Raw genomic sequence first — 18,096 nt, 5'->3', positions numbered from 1 at the left:
TGCGGTTCAATTATCTAGACCAATTTCCAAATTTGAATCGATTTTAAAAACATAAAACGGTTATAATCGAATAAATTATATATATATGTATTAAATCTTAGGTATACATTTGTAAGTTTGTCTTGATGGTAATGTGTAGTCTAATTCACACATTGTGTTGTTTTTAAATAAGTGTGAATATAAAAAAATAAAATAAAAAAAAATAAAAAGCGAGATTCGCACTTGGAATGCTATAACGAGGTTGAGAAGATCCAACCACTTGACTAAGGGCTTATATTTGTTTTATCAACAATTGCATTTAAAATAAGGGCATAATCGTTCATAAATACCCAAAAAATAGAGGTATTTACCAAAGTTTTGAAAATGTAAGATATTTCTAATAATTATCATATGTTCAAATGAATATTTTGGACTTTCACCAATTTTATTCTTCAACTGGCTGCTAATGGATTTGTGATTTGGAATGTCAACTTAGCATCCACAACATTTTTAAAAGGGATAATTCTAAAACTACGACCATTCAAAGCTTTTTGACAAAAATCTATTAATTGCTTCTAAGTCTAATATTATGGCTTATTTGTTGACAAATTTATCTATAAATAGTGATAGTTTTGAAATTAGAAGCAACTAATAGATTTTAGTCGAAAACGTTTTAAATGATCATAGGCTTGGGATTATTACTTCTTAAAATAAAGAAGCTACAAGAATTAAGATGGAATATCTATGTACTTGCTGACCAAAATACCCTTACTTACATTTGGAGTATGTTCATGTACTTCTTCTGGCATACATAAGATGAAGACTTTTATTAGCAACCAAATGTGTAGTTATTATTTACATCAAAATCGATCGACTCAAACCAATGCATCAAAAAATTTAAAAAAGAATTTGCATTTACAGTCATCTGCAAACTGGTCTCTCAAATCAATGTCCGAAATGAGTAATGCCGTAACTAATGAAAAAATGAAATTGAAAAACATTTCCAAGAATAGAGACTTTTTTTTTTTTAATCATTATAGTCCCTGATAACACTGCAGAAGAAGCCGTTAGTTTGACACTAAGCCAATGCTTGGGCCATAAGGGAGCGATGAGAAAGTTGTTGGTCGTAGAGCTCGCGGAAGATGAGGTACTTGGCATCATGGTATTTCTTCACCTTGGGATCTTTAGAAGGTTGTATTATCTACATAAAAAAAATGGGATTAGAGCAAGTTGAAAAGGCAAAAATTAAACAAATCTTGCCAACAGAGGGCACTTTGTTCCTGAGATCATAAACTACTAACGAATGCTAAAAAGGTTTAAATTCTATTCAAGTAGAATGTTTTTCCATCTATGAACTTCGTGTATTTTTATTATTTTAGTTATTAAAATCCTCTATACGTTTGATCTATAAATAATTTTGGATACTAAGAAAGTGACAAACCAAATTACCAAAGCGGGATAAGTTTAGAAATTATACTAGTATGGAAGAACTCTAAAAATTACTCGTTACGTTTATTATTTTAGTTATTAAAATCCTCTATACGTTTGATCTAAAAATAATTTCGGATACTAAGAAAGTGACAAACCAAATTATCAAAGCGGGATAAGTTTAGAAATTATACTAGTATGGAAGAACTCTATAATTACTCGTTGCAAGATACTATTTAAAGTGAACCAAATTACGCGATACTATTTTTTTAGGTGGAGAAAAGAACTTCGAGGCAAAGTTTATAAACTGAAGTAATTTTTTTCTGATGAAAAAAGGAGAGTAATTTTATACTCTCGGGTTTGATTGAGAAAAGAAAAGGGGTGCAGTGAAGTTTACCGAAACGATATCACTAGATCAGTAACAATTGTTGATTCATACCTGGCCGGCTGCATTTAGTGCCTTCATGGCCTCGTGGATACTCGAGTAGCTCCTTGAAGCAACAGAGCCGAGAATTGAAGCACCCAACAGCACCGACTCATTTTCTCGCGGTAGAACAATAGAACAGCCTGTACACTCATGCCCAAAATATCTAAATAAGAAGTTATCGTTGAAACAGTTAGGGCTGTACAAAAATAATAACAGATTGAACCGATAATCAAACCGTTCGGTTAAGGTCAAGCATATCATTTTAACCTAACAAGAACCAGATAACCGAATTATTTGTGGTCTGTCAAATTTTGAAAAACCGGTTTCGTAAACGGATATGGATAAAACCTAATCTTTTAAGGGTAATTTAGCAAAATAGCCAACTTAAACGTTGAGAATTGCTAAATAGCCAAGGTTTGGTAAATAGTAGGTAAATAGCCATTTTTATATATTTACAAACGTAAATATCAAGTAAATAGCCACTGCCATATTAAGCCACGTCATCATATATGGCTATTTACTTAATATTTACCAAACCTTGGCTACTTAGCAATATCAAACATTTAAGTTGGCTATTTTTCTAATTTTCTGATCTTTTAATGTGTTTTCAATACATAAAAAAAAGGTGCACTGATATTTAAATAACCGAGCCGATTTATTCGATGACCAAAATCAGTTTGCAACACAATCGATTTGGTTATTTTTCCACAAACTGAAAATCTAAAAATTCAATTTTTTCTTTTTCTAAAATGGGCAAAACCAAACCGACTGATTTGTGTTCAGCCGAAACCAAGGATGTATAGCAACGATTTTAACTAACTTATGAAGAAGACAGAAAATTTATAACAAGAGTGGTCATGACTCATGAGTAAGTGGAAGAAGTAGTTGGTGCAAGGAGGTCTAGATAATAATGGTAATATTTGTATACAAACAGGATACTATGAGATCCAAAAACTATGTATTATATTTTAGTTAGACTTAGCTGAGGACCCCTCTTGAGTGTTACTACCCATCTGTACTTTCTTTTCTCTTCTGAAATTTATATTTTTTTTTATCTCAGTCACATTTATACTTCAAAAAAATTCTACATTCAATTAAACTTCAAAAACATTTCAATTCTACATTCAATTAAAATTCAGAACTGTCACATTCATGTAGTACCAGACCAGTTCAACATTAAACAGCAACGCCAAAACTTCTTGAAAAGAGACTATTAAAGGTCCTAATAGCAAGGCTAAAGACTATACTGATGAGGACAGCAACTTTTATATACAAAAAAGAAAATAAACATGCCCGCATAAGTAATTTATATGAAAGAATACCAGAATTCAAGAGTAGACAAAAAAAAAATGAAAAATCAGGGCAAGAAAATTAAACAAGCAACAAAACGGAAGATGGGGAGTGAAGAATACCAATTATATCTGCATGTTCTTGAATAAACAATGGGTTCTTTGCAAGGCCACCACAAGCAAGTACTGTGTCGATCTAAATACAAGAGTGGGAAGAAAGACGAAGAAGAAGAAAAAGAAAACGAGGTCAGGTAAATGCAATTCTTAGTGTACTCAGAAACTTGGAGATGAGAATTAAAAACAAAGTTTTTAACTTACTTTATGACCATTGGCATTGCAGTGCTCCACAATGTGATGTGTACCATATGCAATGGCCTGGACTGTGGCAAGGTACAAAAGAGCCAATTGTTTCTCACTTGTGTCAAGAGTTAAGCCGCAGATAACCCCTTTTGCTTTTGGGTCAGCCAAAGGAGACCTGTGCCATAAGAAACTTAGCAATCTATCCTCATTAACTTAGAGCGGAAAAATAAACCCCAAGTGTATTTCAAAGAAGGATCACCTGTTTCCATGGAAATCAGGTAAGATATGAGTATCTTCAGTCAAAGAAGCGAGAAAAGGAAGTTTCGCGTCGAGCATAAGCGTTTCTAATGTCTTGTTCAGAAGTTCATACACAGACACATCTACAAACTCAAAAGGGTACAGAAAGAGAAAGTGAGTAATAAGAGAAAGAAGCCATTGCAATTTGATGTACAAGTCTCACTTTGAGAAGCTGCACGGTTTGCAAGGCGAGCAGAAGCAACATGGTTTTCTATTATGTGATCCAATAATGCACCAGTAGCACTTTGACCACCTTCGGTAAGCCAATATTCAGGTACCATAGCTGACATGTGACAGGAAAAACGAGCAATCAGAATACATTATGCAAAACTAGTAATATCATGCAATGTGACGGATAACGGTAGCCATGTTAAATTCTATTGGTTGAAAGACATGTTATCGTTGACATTTCCTAAACTTCGAAAGTGTACCTGACCAGAATGGACCCCAGACGCCTGGAATGAACAATTTGCTCCGTGATACAGCCATATGGCAAGTAGAGGTGCCACATACTAACACCATTCGATGACATAGAGCTTCTGTGTCATCCTCTGAAGAATAAGCATTTATTAAATAATAATAAAAAAAAGCCTGTTATTTAGATTCAGTGACTTAATGAGATGTTCAAATAGAAAACACAAGGGCAATTTGAGAAAAACCTTTAACTTCAGATTCTGTTGAAGGGACACTTTCCATTACCCCCACACCACCTGCATGAGCGTCTATTAATGAAGTCCCAACTGGAGTTCCTGGTACCAAACCAAGTTCCTGATAATAATGTGAGCTTAGTTCAGAGAATATAAAGCAGAACGTGCAAAAAATCTCATGGGTAGTTTTTTTTTTCCTTTCTTTTTTAAAAGAAACAAGGGACTTTTTATCAATGCCGGACAAGACGCAAATATACAAAGCTTGCCGACGAGGTCAGTTTAAAAATATACGGAGCGCACGCTAATAAGAACACACCACCCCGACTCCCAAAAAAAAACACTCAATCGACCCAAAAGAAACCATAACAAAACCGGAATAAAAAAAAAATAAAAAATAAAAACATAACTTTTATTTTCTTTCCACCAAATAAAATTATAGGCTTTTGTAATAGAGTTTGAAATCAATGGGAAATCTACAATAAAGTTCTTACCTGTGCAGCAGCTGGAGTAAGACCGGAACCCAATGGATGGCCAGGGAAAGCAACACTCCCTCCTGTTTGAGGGACACTGTCAAGATACTACAAGAGCCAGGATAAACACGGCAATTTATACCACATACAGTTTTATGCACTGGAAGTAATGAATGTTTTATGCTATTTCATAATTTATGATTAATAAATACGCAATCTGAATCAGCTTCCAAACTGGGCTCTACTATTCCCTCGGGCAACTAGTTTATGCATGAAGCGGATGGATTCTTAACATTTCACAAGATTGTGTTAGAGATAATATTTAAGGAGAAATTGGCTAAGACATAATCATCAATTTAGATGCAGAACATTTATTTTCCATGAATACAGAAAGATTAATCTCAGTTGAAGAAGCAGTTTCCAATTAAGAATTAAGATTCACTCAAGCCCGCAGTTCCTCTGTTCATTAAGTACCCAAGCATTAGTCTAAAAGATTATGCATAAAAGACTTCCAATATCAAGCTTCAAACGCTCAGTGACAACTACATCGAAGTTTTTGAAAAATTGACAATGTAAGCTTCCAAAGATATACAATTCTACGACTTCAAAATTTTAAAATGCAAAAGCACATTCAATTATTTTTTTCTTTTCCACATCACAGTACTGCTTTCGCTGGACAAATAATGTGCTTGTAATGTCAAAAGTCTGATTTTAGATCTCATTTGCAATTTTACAGCTTTTTAATGGATGGAAAATGTGAAATTTACTTTATGACCTAAGTAATATTCAGAGGCATATAATTATGACTCTCATGACATTAATTACTATGTTCAAAACTGCCCTGACGTCCCATCTCAAAAAGCATAAAAATTTCTTACAAACACAATTCTAAAAAGACATACCAATCTTAGCATGGTGACCATCTACCAGATCACCCAATCCAATCTCCTCCCAAAAATCGTCATCCCATCCACAAGCTTCCATGCCTCGTGAGTTTTTCTCGTTGCTCTGCTGCATGTGTGCATGACCAAGATATGTCCATTTGCAAACCGTTGTACATAGACTCCGAGTGTCATCTCCAGTTGCCCTATAAAGATGCAGATAAATCAATAAGTTGTGTTATTGAAAACCATCTTATACTACATATTGCCTTCCCAGAGGTTCAAGTATATTAACAATTGGCTGCTGCAGCAAAGTACCTGTATGACAACCAATCACTCAAGTCCATCCATCTGAATACCATTGACCAAGATTCTTGTAAGTTTTCTTTGACCCACAGAAGCTATAAGAGAAAATAATACATGCTATAAGAAGAATGGATTCAAAGTTCGAAAATCCAAGAGCTAAGGGTAGTGGAAGGAAGTGAAATAAAAATATACAAGAAACAAAAAAAAAACAAAAAAAAACAAAACAAAACAAAAAACAAAAAACCAAATAAGTACTGGGTTCGATACAATTAGCTCAATTGAACGAACTTGCTGATACGCCCCGTGATATTCGTATCAATCGGAATAAGTCTCCGAAATCGGAATTTCTTCCTAACAAATACTTTCAGACTGTTTTTTCATATCTTTTTCCCTCCTAATCTCCTTTATTTATAAGCTAACTAACTTCCTAATACTCTATATTTAACCCTCTATGTATCTAATTCTATTGCTATACCCCTAATATCCCAGGTCCTAACAGTTACATATTTGAGCAGTCTACTAAGATAAACTATGACCCATTTAAGATGAGGTATTCAAGTAATTAGAGCCAATATTACATGCTGACAGATTATATATTTATACCTAACAGAATTCAGGAAAAAAAAAGGTCAACGGTGTTGAGTACCTTTGGCGGCTGCATTTCAGGGGAAAGGCCGCCCCCGCAATACTGCAACACGGGTGAATTATTTGAATTGATTCTTTCAGCTTGTTGTACGGCTCTGTGATCCATCCAAACGATTATGTTTCTTCTCGAATCGCCACTCCACGAAACAGTAACGGGAGCGCCATCTGAGTCCACGGCAACTGCAAGAAGAGACTATATCAGCTCTCGTACCTTGACATTAATGGTTTGACTGATACCAAGTTAACCAAATAAGTTAATAAGGTCGAAAATTTTCATGCCAAGAGAACAAGTAGCTGCGAATCCAATGCCCTTTACTTCTTCCCCCGAAACATTTGCCTGAGAGCACGCTGCTTTAACCGCTGCACAGACTGCAAGCCAGATATCTGTTGAAGATTGCTGAATTTCACAAGTACATCAGGGATTTACTCCAAATCAAATCATATCATTCCTTACACACACGCGCGCACACACACACACACACACACACACACATATATATATATATATATAACAGAAATTATATGACAGAAAAACAGTACTTCGCCTATGTTATTACCTCAATACAGTCACCTTCTTTCCATATCTGTATTACACTGCTCGACGAACCCAAAAGCTTCCCGTTTTCATCAAACAGACCTATCTCAAATAAAATAAAATAAAAAATCAGGTCCTAATCCGATTGACAAATTCCAAAGAAAAGTAATTCAACACACACACACTTCAAATAAAATCAGATACCAAAAATAAATAAATAAAAACCTAGGGATTAAGAGAGACCTGCGCGAGCGCTTCCGGTTCCCACGTCTACGCCGAGGAAGACCGTCCTGCGCTGACTGCCTCCGCCGGCGAGATCTTCGTCGCCGGCGACGGAGGAGGGAGAGACCATCTCGAGATTACCGGAGGAGAGAGAAGACGAAAACGAGGGAGTGAAGAAGGAAATTGGTGCTTGGTTTTGGAGCGACTCGGAAATCTGATTTGATTGTTGGCTTAGTAGTAACGGTAGTGTTTCAGACCATCCTCTTCTTTTACCTGACATTTTCGTTTTTTTTTTATTTCCTTTCTTTTCTATTACTATTATATTGGATTTTACCTTTTAACTCGCTACGTGGTCAATCGTATCTCAGCCATTTTAATTGGAAAATTTCTTTGGTGACAATCTATAAGCGATGAGACATAGAGAAGTATAAAGTTCTCATCATTCCCACTCACAAAACCTATGGATGCGAAGATATTTGCGAATTTGATGTTAGTACATCAGTTTTATTGTGGTAACGCCATCGACGTACTCATAAATGATTATATTTATGATGTACCGATAATTTGATGCATAAATAGCGAGATCGTTGCCAAATTCTTAGGCTGTGACCAAAGACTGTCGCTTTCAAATTGCAATTTGTCCAACTGGTAATGTATAATATGTTTCCTAAATAAAAAAACAAAAAAAAAGTAATGTATAATATGTACTTAGTATTATGATTCTGGATTTTGACCGACATAGTGTATTCGTGGAAGATAATAACGACAAAAATACTTAATATTTTTTTTAAATTATATTTATACATCTAATTTTTTTTCGACGGTAAAAATATATAATCTTACTTTTAGTTACAGGTATTTAATCCGTTAAGTTGGATTGAGAAAATATGTAGCAGTCTCAGATTTAATGAAAAAAAATTATATGTTTTCTTCAAACTAATTAAATATTAATTAAAAGATTTATAATACAAAAAAAATTCTCCTCATTAGTATAAAAAAAAATGAAATTCTTTGTAACTAGCCAAATTTGTCATTCTTATTAGGGGAATAGCCCAAGTTTCATTTTATTAAGCAAATAGTCCATATTTTCGGCTCAGACCATAATGCCCTTCGTAAATTCGCGAATAGGTTAATTTAATTAACATATTGGAGTGAGTTAGGTCAATTAATTAACTGATTCATGAAGGATTTGAAATTCACAAAAAATTTACAAAAATCATAAATTAAGTCAAGTTTGCCATTCAAAGCATTCAATTAATTAACCTAATTCCTAATTCAATCATTTAGTAAATTAAATTTACCACAAAAAAATCAGAAACTAATCTAATTTTTTCAACCAATAAGTTAATTTAATTAACCTAACTCAATTCCGCGAGTTAATTCAATTAACTTATCGCGAAACTGTTTCTTCTTCTTCTCCACCTCCGATCTCTCACCACTCTCTCTCATCACCAGTCCGGCCGATCCTCGCCGTACCTTCCCTGCGCCGCCAAGCAGCAGATCGCCTTCCCTTTTTCGTCTTGTTCCTCGGCGCCGTGGTCAAGCTGGTTCGTTCCAGTGAGGTCGAGCATCGCCGCCGCAGAGCTCGATGGAATTGACGGCGTCTATGGCGGATCTCGACGGCGTCTATGACGGATCTCGCCGGCGACGTTAGGGATCTCGTCGTTCCAGTCCCTATCGGCGCTGGTGTGGAGGAGCGTGACTCGGGCGAGGAGGAATCGAGATCCAAGTCGGACCACCAGTTGTTTGTTGATCGCTAACATCACGCAGAGATTGAATCCTCCAATTTTGGGGAATTACTTCGGAAACTCGCTGTACATTTCTCTGTCACTGCGGCGATCGGAGTCCGCGGTGGCGGAGTGGTGATCGCTGCGGAGATCGGATTCGGCGGCGGCGAGGGAAACTCGGAGGTCGTCGGAGAAGGAGAAGAAGAGTGGTTCTAGTTTGTGCGAGTTTTTAGTTAGGGGTAGTTTAGGAGGTGTCTAAAATTTTGGGCTATTTACTTAATAAATTGAAACTTAATTTTGGTGGGTCAATTAGACTATTGAGCAAAATAGCCCAATAAAAAATTTATTATTTTTTTTTATTAAAAGTAAATAAAAATTAATTATATCATGTTGTCTTATAATCCAAAAGAAATTATAAGGAAAAAAAACCTCTCCTTATCGAGAAAAAAAAAATTATGATTAATGTTTCATTAATTTTAAGACAAATTAGCGATAAAAGTTTTTGTATTACAAAATTATATGATTAAATTTTAATTATTTTTACGAAAAATTACAATTTTTTTTGTATTATAAAATGATATAATTAATGTTTAATTACTTTTTAAAAATACAAAAAAAATTAATTATAAAATGATATAATCAATGTTGAATTAGTTTTAAGAAAATGAGAAAATAGCGGCATAAGTGCCCAATGTTTTAGTTTTGTAACACTTATGTTCCCATAGTTTAAATTTCGCGGGATAAGTACCCAATGTTACGAATTTGGTATGCCGTTAGTACTCTCGACGTTAACTTTGGACGGATTTTGAATCAACAGCTGAGATTGATTTATGATATTGAAAAAATCGCTAATATTAATTAATAAAAACGCTGATATTAATTAATAAAAACGCTAATATTAATTAAGTGAAAGAGAAGTGACGAAGATTTGTGAATAAAGCCCCAAAACATCAAATCCCTAAACCCAAGCCGGACTTCTCAATTGCCGAAGATTTGTGACCACGATGGAAACGACCGATGGAAGTGACGAAGAAATGCAGAGGAGTCCGCCAGACGAGGATCCCGCTGATGCATCTTTTGAGCTCCACGAAGAGGAGTACGAGAATGAGGTCGGCGACAACGAGGAGGCTGAGAACGAAGAAGCTAGGCGTCAATCTCAGTGGTGATCGGCCATTAACGACGTCTGCAACAACGACCAGCAGGGTGATGAAGAATCAGAAGGTGTGGGTTCTGAGAGCGACCTCGACAGCCTCTGCGGCAGTGACGAAGAGCAACTGGCGAAGAGGAAGAACACAACATACAACCCTCGATCTTATCCCTCTGATTTTATGTTCAAAATCGGTATGGAATTCCCGAGCATGACTGATTTAAGATATGTAATTGTTGAAGAGTTCATAAAGGCCGATAGGCAGTTTGAATACATCTTTAATAACAAGACAAAGTTGAGGGTAAGATGCGAGGTACTGGGTTGTCCATCGATTCTATGTGCTCGCCTCAAGGATCCGTTGGGTACTACTGTTAGGATAAATACATTAGAAGATACTCATGCTTGTGGCATAGTTTTTAATAATAAACATGTCACAAGTCGATGGCTAGCTGAACACCTTCTTGAGGATTTCAGACTCAATCCGAGCATGAATTACAACACTTTCAAAGAGATTGCTTCGTCGACTAAGTTCGTGAATGTAACTTGTCATGTGTTTTATCGGACCCGGAAATTGGCTAGAGAGATCTTAGAGGGAACCGTTAGCAGTCAATATTGTGTTCTTGAGGATTACTGTAGACAACTGATGAGAACTAACCCAGGTATTAGCACTTCAATTTAGCATTTTGTTTGACCATTACTGTGAATTTTCTAACTGACTTTGTACAATTTTGTAGGTTCAACTGATATTCTCAAAAGTGCTCTCATTGATGGTAAGAGAGTGTTTGAGAGAGCTTATATATGCCTCAAGGCTTGCAAGGAGGGTTTCAGAAGTGGGTGCAGGCCTTTGCTCGGCTTAGATGGTTGCTTCCTCAAGGGTTATACCCATGGAATGCTACTAGCGACAGTAGGTATTGACTCTAACAACTTTCAATACCCTGTTGCATTTGCTGTCGTCGTGAAAGAGAACACTTCTACCTGGACATCGTTTCTGAATCTTCTACGTGAAGATCTCGATGTCCAGAACACTACTCATTTCACCATGATGACTGATAGGCAAAAAGGGCTTGAGAAGGCATTGGCAGATACATTTCCAGGGGCAGAGCACCGATTTTGTGTTAGGCATCTTCATGCTAATTTCAAGACCGAGGGGCATAGTAGCTTGGCCTTGAAACAGATGTTGTGGACCAGAGTTCAAACGTCGGATGCAAGAGCTTAAAGATGAGGATAAGAAGGCATTCGACTGGTTAGTAAAGAAACCAGTTTCACAGTGGAGCAAGTCGGGTTTCAGATTGAACGTTAAATGCGATATGTTGTTGAACAACATGTGTGAAAGTTTCAACGCCGCGATCATGCCTGCGAGGGATAAGCCAATCATCACGTTACTTGAGAGGATCATATTTTGGCTTATGTGCAGATTTGCTACAAAGAGGAATGATGCTAAGAAATGGGTCAACGTTGTTGGTAATAGAATAATGCGAATTATAGAGAATCACAAACACATCGCAAAGCATTGTATGCCAACAAATGCTGGGAATGGAAAATTTCAGGTAATTGAATTATTTGATTTGATCTGATTTTAGAATTATTTTGTAGTTTTTATTTGATATTGAAGGTTTTATTTGGCAGGTCGTATTTCAAGGGTCTGAGAGCTTTGCTGTGGACTTAATAGGGAAGACACGTACATGTCGACTCTTTGAGTTGACTGGAATCCCGTGTCCACATGCTTTGGCGTGTATATGGTCCTCGGGGTTACATATATTTGATTACGTTGATCCATGCTACAAAAAAGAGTCGATTGTGGCTGCTTATTCAGGAATCATCGGGCCTATGACCAGTCCAGACAAGTGGCCAGACTCTGGTCTCAATCCGATTCAGCCTCCTCTTGAGCAACGCCTACCCGGTCGCCCGAAGAAGAAACGAAACAGACAGAACGACGAACCTCCACCGGGAATAAAACAGGCATTCAGTCGAAAAGGACAAACCAATCGTTGAAGCAATTGCAAACAAATAGGACATTCGAAACGAACCTGTCAAAATGAAAAAGTCGTTCAGGTACTTTGGTGTCTTTGTTAAGTTTTTATGTGTTAAGTGTAAATGAACTTATGCTTCTTTCTTTCTGATAGGACTCGGCTCCAAAAAAGAAAGGAAGACCTTTCAAAACAAACCCGACAGCTGAAACGATCAAACGGGCTGAAAGGCGCAAGAAGTAAAAAGAAAGGGAGCTTGTTGTGGAGTGATAGTTGTGATATTTTTAGGGATTTAGGTGACTTACTGGGACATGTTTTGATGTTTTTGGGACATGTTTTGAGGGACATGTACTTACTGGTATGATGTACTTACTGATACATGTTTTGATGTTTTTGGGACATGTTTTGAGGGACATGTTTTTTGGGAGATAGGATTATTGAGTGATATGTGTAAGTCTCGGGTTATAATATACAGGTTTGTCCCTTACTTTATAAACTATACTATGCTTCAATTTGTCTCACTGGGACATGTTTCAATTTGTACGTATCATCTTAGTCTCAGGTGTGTGAGAATTCTCTATAGCCTATTGTCTCACTGTGAATATATGAATGAAGCTTCAATTTGTACAGAGCTCTGTTTCCATCTCAGTGTTTGCAGGCTATGGAATCAATAGACAACCATCAATAATACCAACAACCAACAATAAAAACCATCAATAATACCAACTCATTTTCCATTGCCAACAATTCTTGAAACAAATCTGAAACAAATAACCATGAAACAACACCAACAATTTCTTTTACATTAACCAACCAACAAGAATACCAAATACAATTCCAATTACAAAACCTAAGAAAATTGCTCTAATCTTCAAGCTTTTACAATTGGCAATGGCTTCCTCTTCTTGTTTGCCCGTGCAACTTCTAGCAATTTCGAATTCCAACTGGTTTAGACTTCTAAGCAAACCAGGTATGATTTCCTTTGACCTTGGGCAAATTCTAGGGTCTACCCACTGAAAAAATGAGCATTGCTCCTCATGAGCCTAAATGTGAAATTAAGCTAGTTAGTCCATGAAGACAATCAGTCCAAATATACGATATATTTCCTTTATTTTCTAACTTACTTGTGACTTATAGCAGCCTAGGAATCTCCTCCCGGGATTCAAATCCGTCCATGAAGTCCTCTGCACCACTTCTACGCCACAAGAAGAGATACGAGTCTGAAATCCTCTGCTCATCGATTCTCCAGATCCCCGGATTGGGCGGCGACTCTTGCTGCTGCATCGACTAATAAAGGAAGAGCTTGTTCCGTCCATAAGCTTGATTCGTGGTAGAAGAAGAAGGATGGCGAAATTGGTGATTTACTTATTTGGGGATTTAGGGATTTATGTCGACATGGAGAAAGAGAAGAAGGAAGGTGAAATGTTCGGTTTTTAAACAAAACAAACAATTAATTTTCGGTTTTTAAACAATTAAATAATAGAGTCTAACAGGATTGCGACACGTTCAAAATTCGTCCAAAGTTAACGTCGAGAGTACTAACGGCATACCAAATTCGTAACATTGGGTACTTATCCCGCGAAATTTAAACTTTGGGAACATAAGTGTTACAAAACTAAAACACTGGGCACTTATGCAGTTATTTTCTCTAAGAAAATATAATAACTTTTGTATATTAATTAAGAGATATTAAAATGGGCGGTGTAGCAAAATAGCCAAAATGAAACTATAAAATTTGTTTTTAGCCTAAGTTTTACAATTTTTAGGGAAATAGCCAACAAGTTTATGTGGCAATAATTAAGGTCTGATTTGCCTTTATTTATTAACAAATTCGCCATTTGCTCTCTCATACTTTTTTCCTACATTTTTTTTTACATAAAAACTTCAAAAACCATATCTATCTCATAAGAATTCGAAATTGAGTGATTCCAAATCTTACGGATTCGTGACGCCGAGATCTTCAAAAATAGATCTAATTGTGTTTGATGAAAAATCATGTATAATAACATAGATGTGGACAAATCACGTATTAAATATGGAAATAACTGAATTTTTTTTTAAATTATCAAAAAAATAAATGGAAACGTAAATATGATGCATTAAACATAATTTTTCAACAAACACAATGGATCTATTTTTGAAGATCTCAACGCCACGAATTTGTAGGATCTGAAATCACTCAATTTCGAGTTCGTATGAGAAATATACGAATTTTAGAAGTTTCGATGCAAAAAAAATTATTTGAAAAAAATAGGAGAGATAAAGTGACGAATTTGTTAATAAATAAGGGCAAATCAGACATTCTCTTAAAAAAAGGGCAAATCAGACCTTAATTGTTGCCACATAAGCCATTTGACTATATCCCTAAAAATTGTTAAACATAGGCTAGATCCAAAATCACATGTTTAAAGTAGCCTACTTAGTTACAAATCTCTATTAAAATTGTTTTGTATTATGAAATTATATAATTGATTTTAATTAAATTTTCGGCTATACTAGCCCAATCAGCCCACTAATATTAGGAGTAGTTCAAGTTCTCCTAAATTAAGAGAATAGTCCAACTAACCTAAACTACCTAAATTACCCCATGTACTTCCTCGCTCTCGTCTTCGTCTTCGTGCTCGCCATCGTCATCGAGTGGCTCTCCCACTCGCGCCTCCTCAACACGCGCTCCTCCGCCGCCGGCGCCGCCATCGCCCAGACGCTCCTCCACGCACTGCGCGTCGGCCTCGCCTACCTCGTTATGCTCGCCGTCATGTCTTTTAACGACGGCGTCTTCCTCGTCGCCGTCGCCGGTCACGCATTTGGGTTTGTGGTTTTCGGTAGCCGTCTTTTCCGGAGCGGCGATACCGAGAAAGTCGCATCTGATCTCCCGTCCATGGGTTGTTGAGTCTGATACGGCTCTATCTACCCTCGATCGATCAGTTTGTTGAATTGTTGAGCTATTTTGTTGATTCAGTGCTAATTCGCGAATCAGTTAATTTATTAGCGGACTGAATTGAGTTATGTTAATTAATTAACTGATTGGTTGAATTAAAAATTAGTTTAAGTTCTGTTTTTTTTTAGTAAAGTTAATTTACTAACTGACTGAATTAAGAATTAGGTTAATTAATTGAATGCTTTGAATAGAAATTGACTTAAGTTCTGATTTTTGTAAATTTTTTGTGAATTTCCAATCCAAAAATTCAGTTAATTAATTAACCTAACTCGATTCAGTTTGTTAATTAATTAACTGATTCGCGAATGGTATAATTGTCTGCTAAGAAAAAAATGGGATATTTCCTTAATTATATGAAACTTGGGCTATTCCCCTAATAAGAAGTGTAAAATGGGCTAGTGACAACAAATTTCACTTAAATTTTTCATTAAATCTGAGGTTTTCACATGTTTTTTCATCCAACTTATGGACTTAGGTACCTACGGTGCAAATAAAACGTAATATTAAGTATTTTTTCTGACGGAAAAAATTAGGTATATAGATATGATATTTGAAAAACATTAAATATATTTGCCGCTATTAACTTTTCAGAGTATAAGTGGTAATTTATCCGGTTTGCGTAAATAGTCGGTCATCATTTGCATTTGTATTGTTTTGATGGCGTTTTACGTTCTTGTCCTTGTTAATTCATAAACTATTTCTCAAATGAAGTAGCGACTTTTAAGAAGGTAAATTAGAGATTAATCATTAAACTAGATAGATTTGTTTCGACCACATTTGATAGATGAACCAGATTTTTTTTATTAATTTAAATATTCTGATTAATATATTGTTAAAAAAATGATTGGTTACCGTCTTTAAAACTGATATCCAGCTTTGAAATCGAATTTAAAAATTAAGTTGTTTGGTTCTTTAGTAAAAAAAAATATATGAATTATCCGTATATAATCTTGAAACCGATTTTAACAAATTGCATAACCGATTTCAAAACTGGGTATCCGGTGTAGAAATAGTTTTCATTAACCGGATAATGAATCTAGTCTTACCATTTTAAAAGGCTAAACAACATCTAAGTAACTTAAATAAAATTATTGAAATTAAGCTATCATATGGTTTAACAAATTATTGTAGATCTAATAATCACATTTCTATTTCATTTTTAAGGTATGGAGTTCATAGCAAGAAAAGTAAGTGGCCATGAGAATGTTGGAATTAGTCTTGATCTTGATGACTACAAAATCTATTTGCGGATTAAGAGCGAGCAATACATATGGAGTTTCAGAGAGGCAATTGTTATTTTTAAGTATTTGCAAAATATGCAATCAAAATATCCAAACTTCAAATTCAACTTGAAAGTGGATGAAGATGACATTTTAACTAACATTTGATGGGAAAATGATAAAAATGACATAGTTAATCAAAGTAAAATACTAAATAAAGAAGTTAAAATAAATTTGCAATTAATGGCATTGTCTATAAGGTAACAGAGTCTCTTGTGTATAGAAAATTGACATTAGTTACAAATAAGATGTAGTTCACATCACTTTACTATAAAGTGGCAGGGCCCTCATGTATATAGTATTATGATAACACTAATGAAGTTAAAAATATTGTAAATCACATCATTACCATAAGGTGGCAGAGCCTCATGTGTATAGTAATATGGTGTAATAGTTTTAGTGTTTAGAGTATTATACCTCCGAGTTGATCTTATTAGTAAGAGTGATTGTGCTGATAACATGTTATAAAAAAAAACTAAAAGCAAGAACAACACTAATAATTTAAGGCGAGAGAGAGAGAGAGAGAGAGAGAGAGAGAGAGAGAGAGAGAGAGAGAGAGAGAGAGAGAGATGCGTAGATACTAAAATTGGGAAAATCGGGATGATTTTTCGGCATGCCTTCACTTGTATTTATAATAAAATTTGGGTGCATTAGTCAACAAAAGTAATTAACTATTTACCCACTTTTGTTGACTTTGATAAGCATATATACCAATTACAATTATTTACAAACAATACATATGTTTACAAAAAAAAAAAAAAGTAACTAGTCAATTAAGACGTTTGAGATTGTTATATAGTCAACGTTTCGTAAATCTTATGTAAATAACCATAAAAATGACGTGACATTTCTGGTTTGCCCTTTCATTGTAATAAAAGAGTGATGTATTTACGTCAATTTACAGGTGTAGATACATGGACGTGGCTATTTACCTAGGATATACAAAACGTTGGCTATATAGTAATGTAAAACTATAAATATGACTATATACCTAATGGACATGCTTTGGAACAACTCATCATAGCTTAAATTAGCAATTATACGGTCCAGGCACGAAGCCAATAAGCCTTTGGAACAATTCATCATAGCATGTATTAGCAACTACACGATCCAGGCATGAAGCCAGTAAAGAGCAAGAGGGGGCTATAGCCCCCCTCAATTTTATTTTTGAGTGCATTTTTTGCCCATTTTTGAATGTTTTATTTTATTTTATTTTATTTTTTTTAACATTTTTTAGCCTACAAATATACAAATCAGCTCCCCTCAATTTTTTTTTCCGCATATTAACTCTCTTTAACTTGAATCGCTGGCTTAGTCCCGAATTATACCATATACGGGTAAGCTTTTCGTCCAACTAATTCAGCTAGGCAGTGCAACTATAATTGAGAAGAAAAAAAAAATCATAAATGTGACATAATTCCACATAATCACAAAGTGCAAAGAGGTGATTCTATTAACAGAAAAGAGAGATTTCAAAGGTTTGGATTTCAAATATTAGCCTTATATATGTACATATATTAACTATTATAATTAGGGGAGGTTTATCAGTATATATATATATATATATATATATATATATATATATATATATATATATGTGTGTGTGTATTT

The 18,096-nt window shown here is 35.2% G+C and overlaps 1 protein-coding gene and 1 pseudogene across 2 annotated transcripts; one reads left to right on the top strand and one right to left on the bottom strand.

Annotated features, from left to right (window-relative positions):
* Nucleotides 1-1,013: 1,013 nt before the first annotated feature.
* On the bottom strand, nt 1,014-7,923 carry LOC149394959 (FGGY family of carbohydrate kinase). Of its 2 annotated transcripts, none has more exons than XM_089615850.1 (15): nt 7,448-7,923; nt 7,227-7,306; nt 6,949-7,066; nt 6,671-6,849; nt 6,037-6,119; nt 5,740-5,924; nt 4,859-4,920; nt 4,380-4,488; nt 4,152-4,271; nt 3,884-4,003; nt 3,683-3,803; nt 3,442-3,598; nt 3,247-3,319; nt 1,847-1,974; nt 1,014-1,180 (listed from the first exon to the last, which is right to left on the bottom strand). In XM_089615850.1, exons 1-15 carry the CDS (start codon nt 7,704-7,706, stop codon nt 1,058-1,060), a joined length of 1,917 nt encoding a protein of 638 aa, XP_089471976.1. In that variant the 5' UTR covers nt 7,707-7,923; the 3' UTR covers nt 1,014-1,057. The 2 variants fall into 2 exon arrangements, with proteins under 2 accessions (XP_089471976.1, XP_089471977.1); XM_089615851.1 differs by having other exon boundaries at nt 6,979-7,066.
* Nucleotides 7,924-14,854: 6,931 nt separating this feature from the next.
* On the top strand, nt 14,855-15,157 carry LOC149394958 (copper transporter 1 pseudogene; annotated as a pseudogene).
* The last annotated feature ends 2,939 nt before the right edge of the window (nt 15,158-18,096 follow it).

The sequence above is a fragment of the Urtica dioica genome, chromosome 5 (assembly GCF_054948205.1).
Source record: "Urtica dioica subsp. dioica isolate 48M chromosome 5, U.dioica_male_clone48M_v1_H2, whole genome shotgun sequence".
NCBI lineage: Eukaryota > Viridiplantae > Streptophyta > Magnoliopsida > Rosales > Urticaceae > Urtica > Urtica dioica.
The sequence above is the reverse complement of the archived record's forward strand: the minus strand, read 5'-3'. Positions and strand labels throughout refer to the sequence as shown.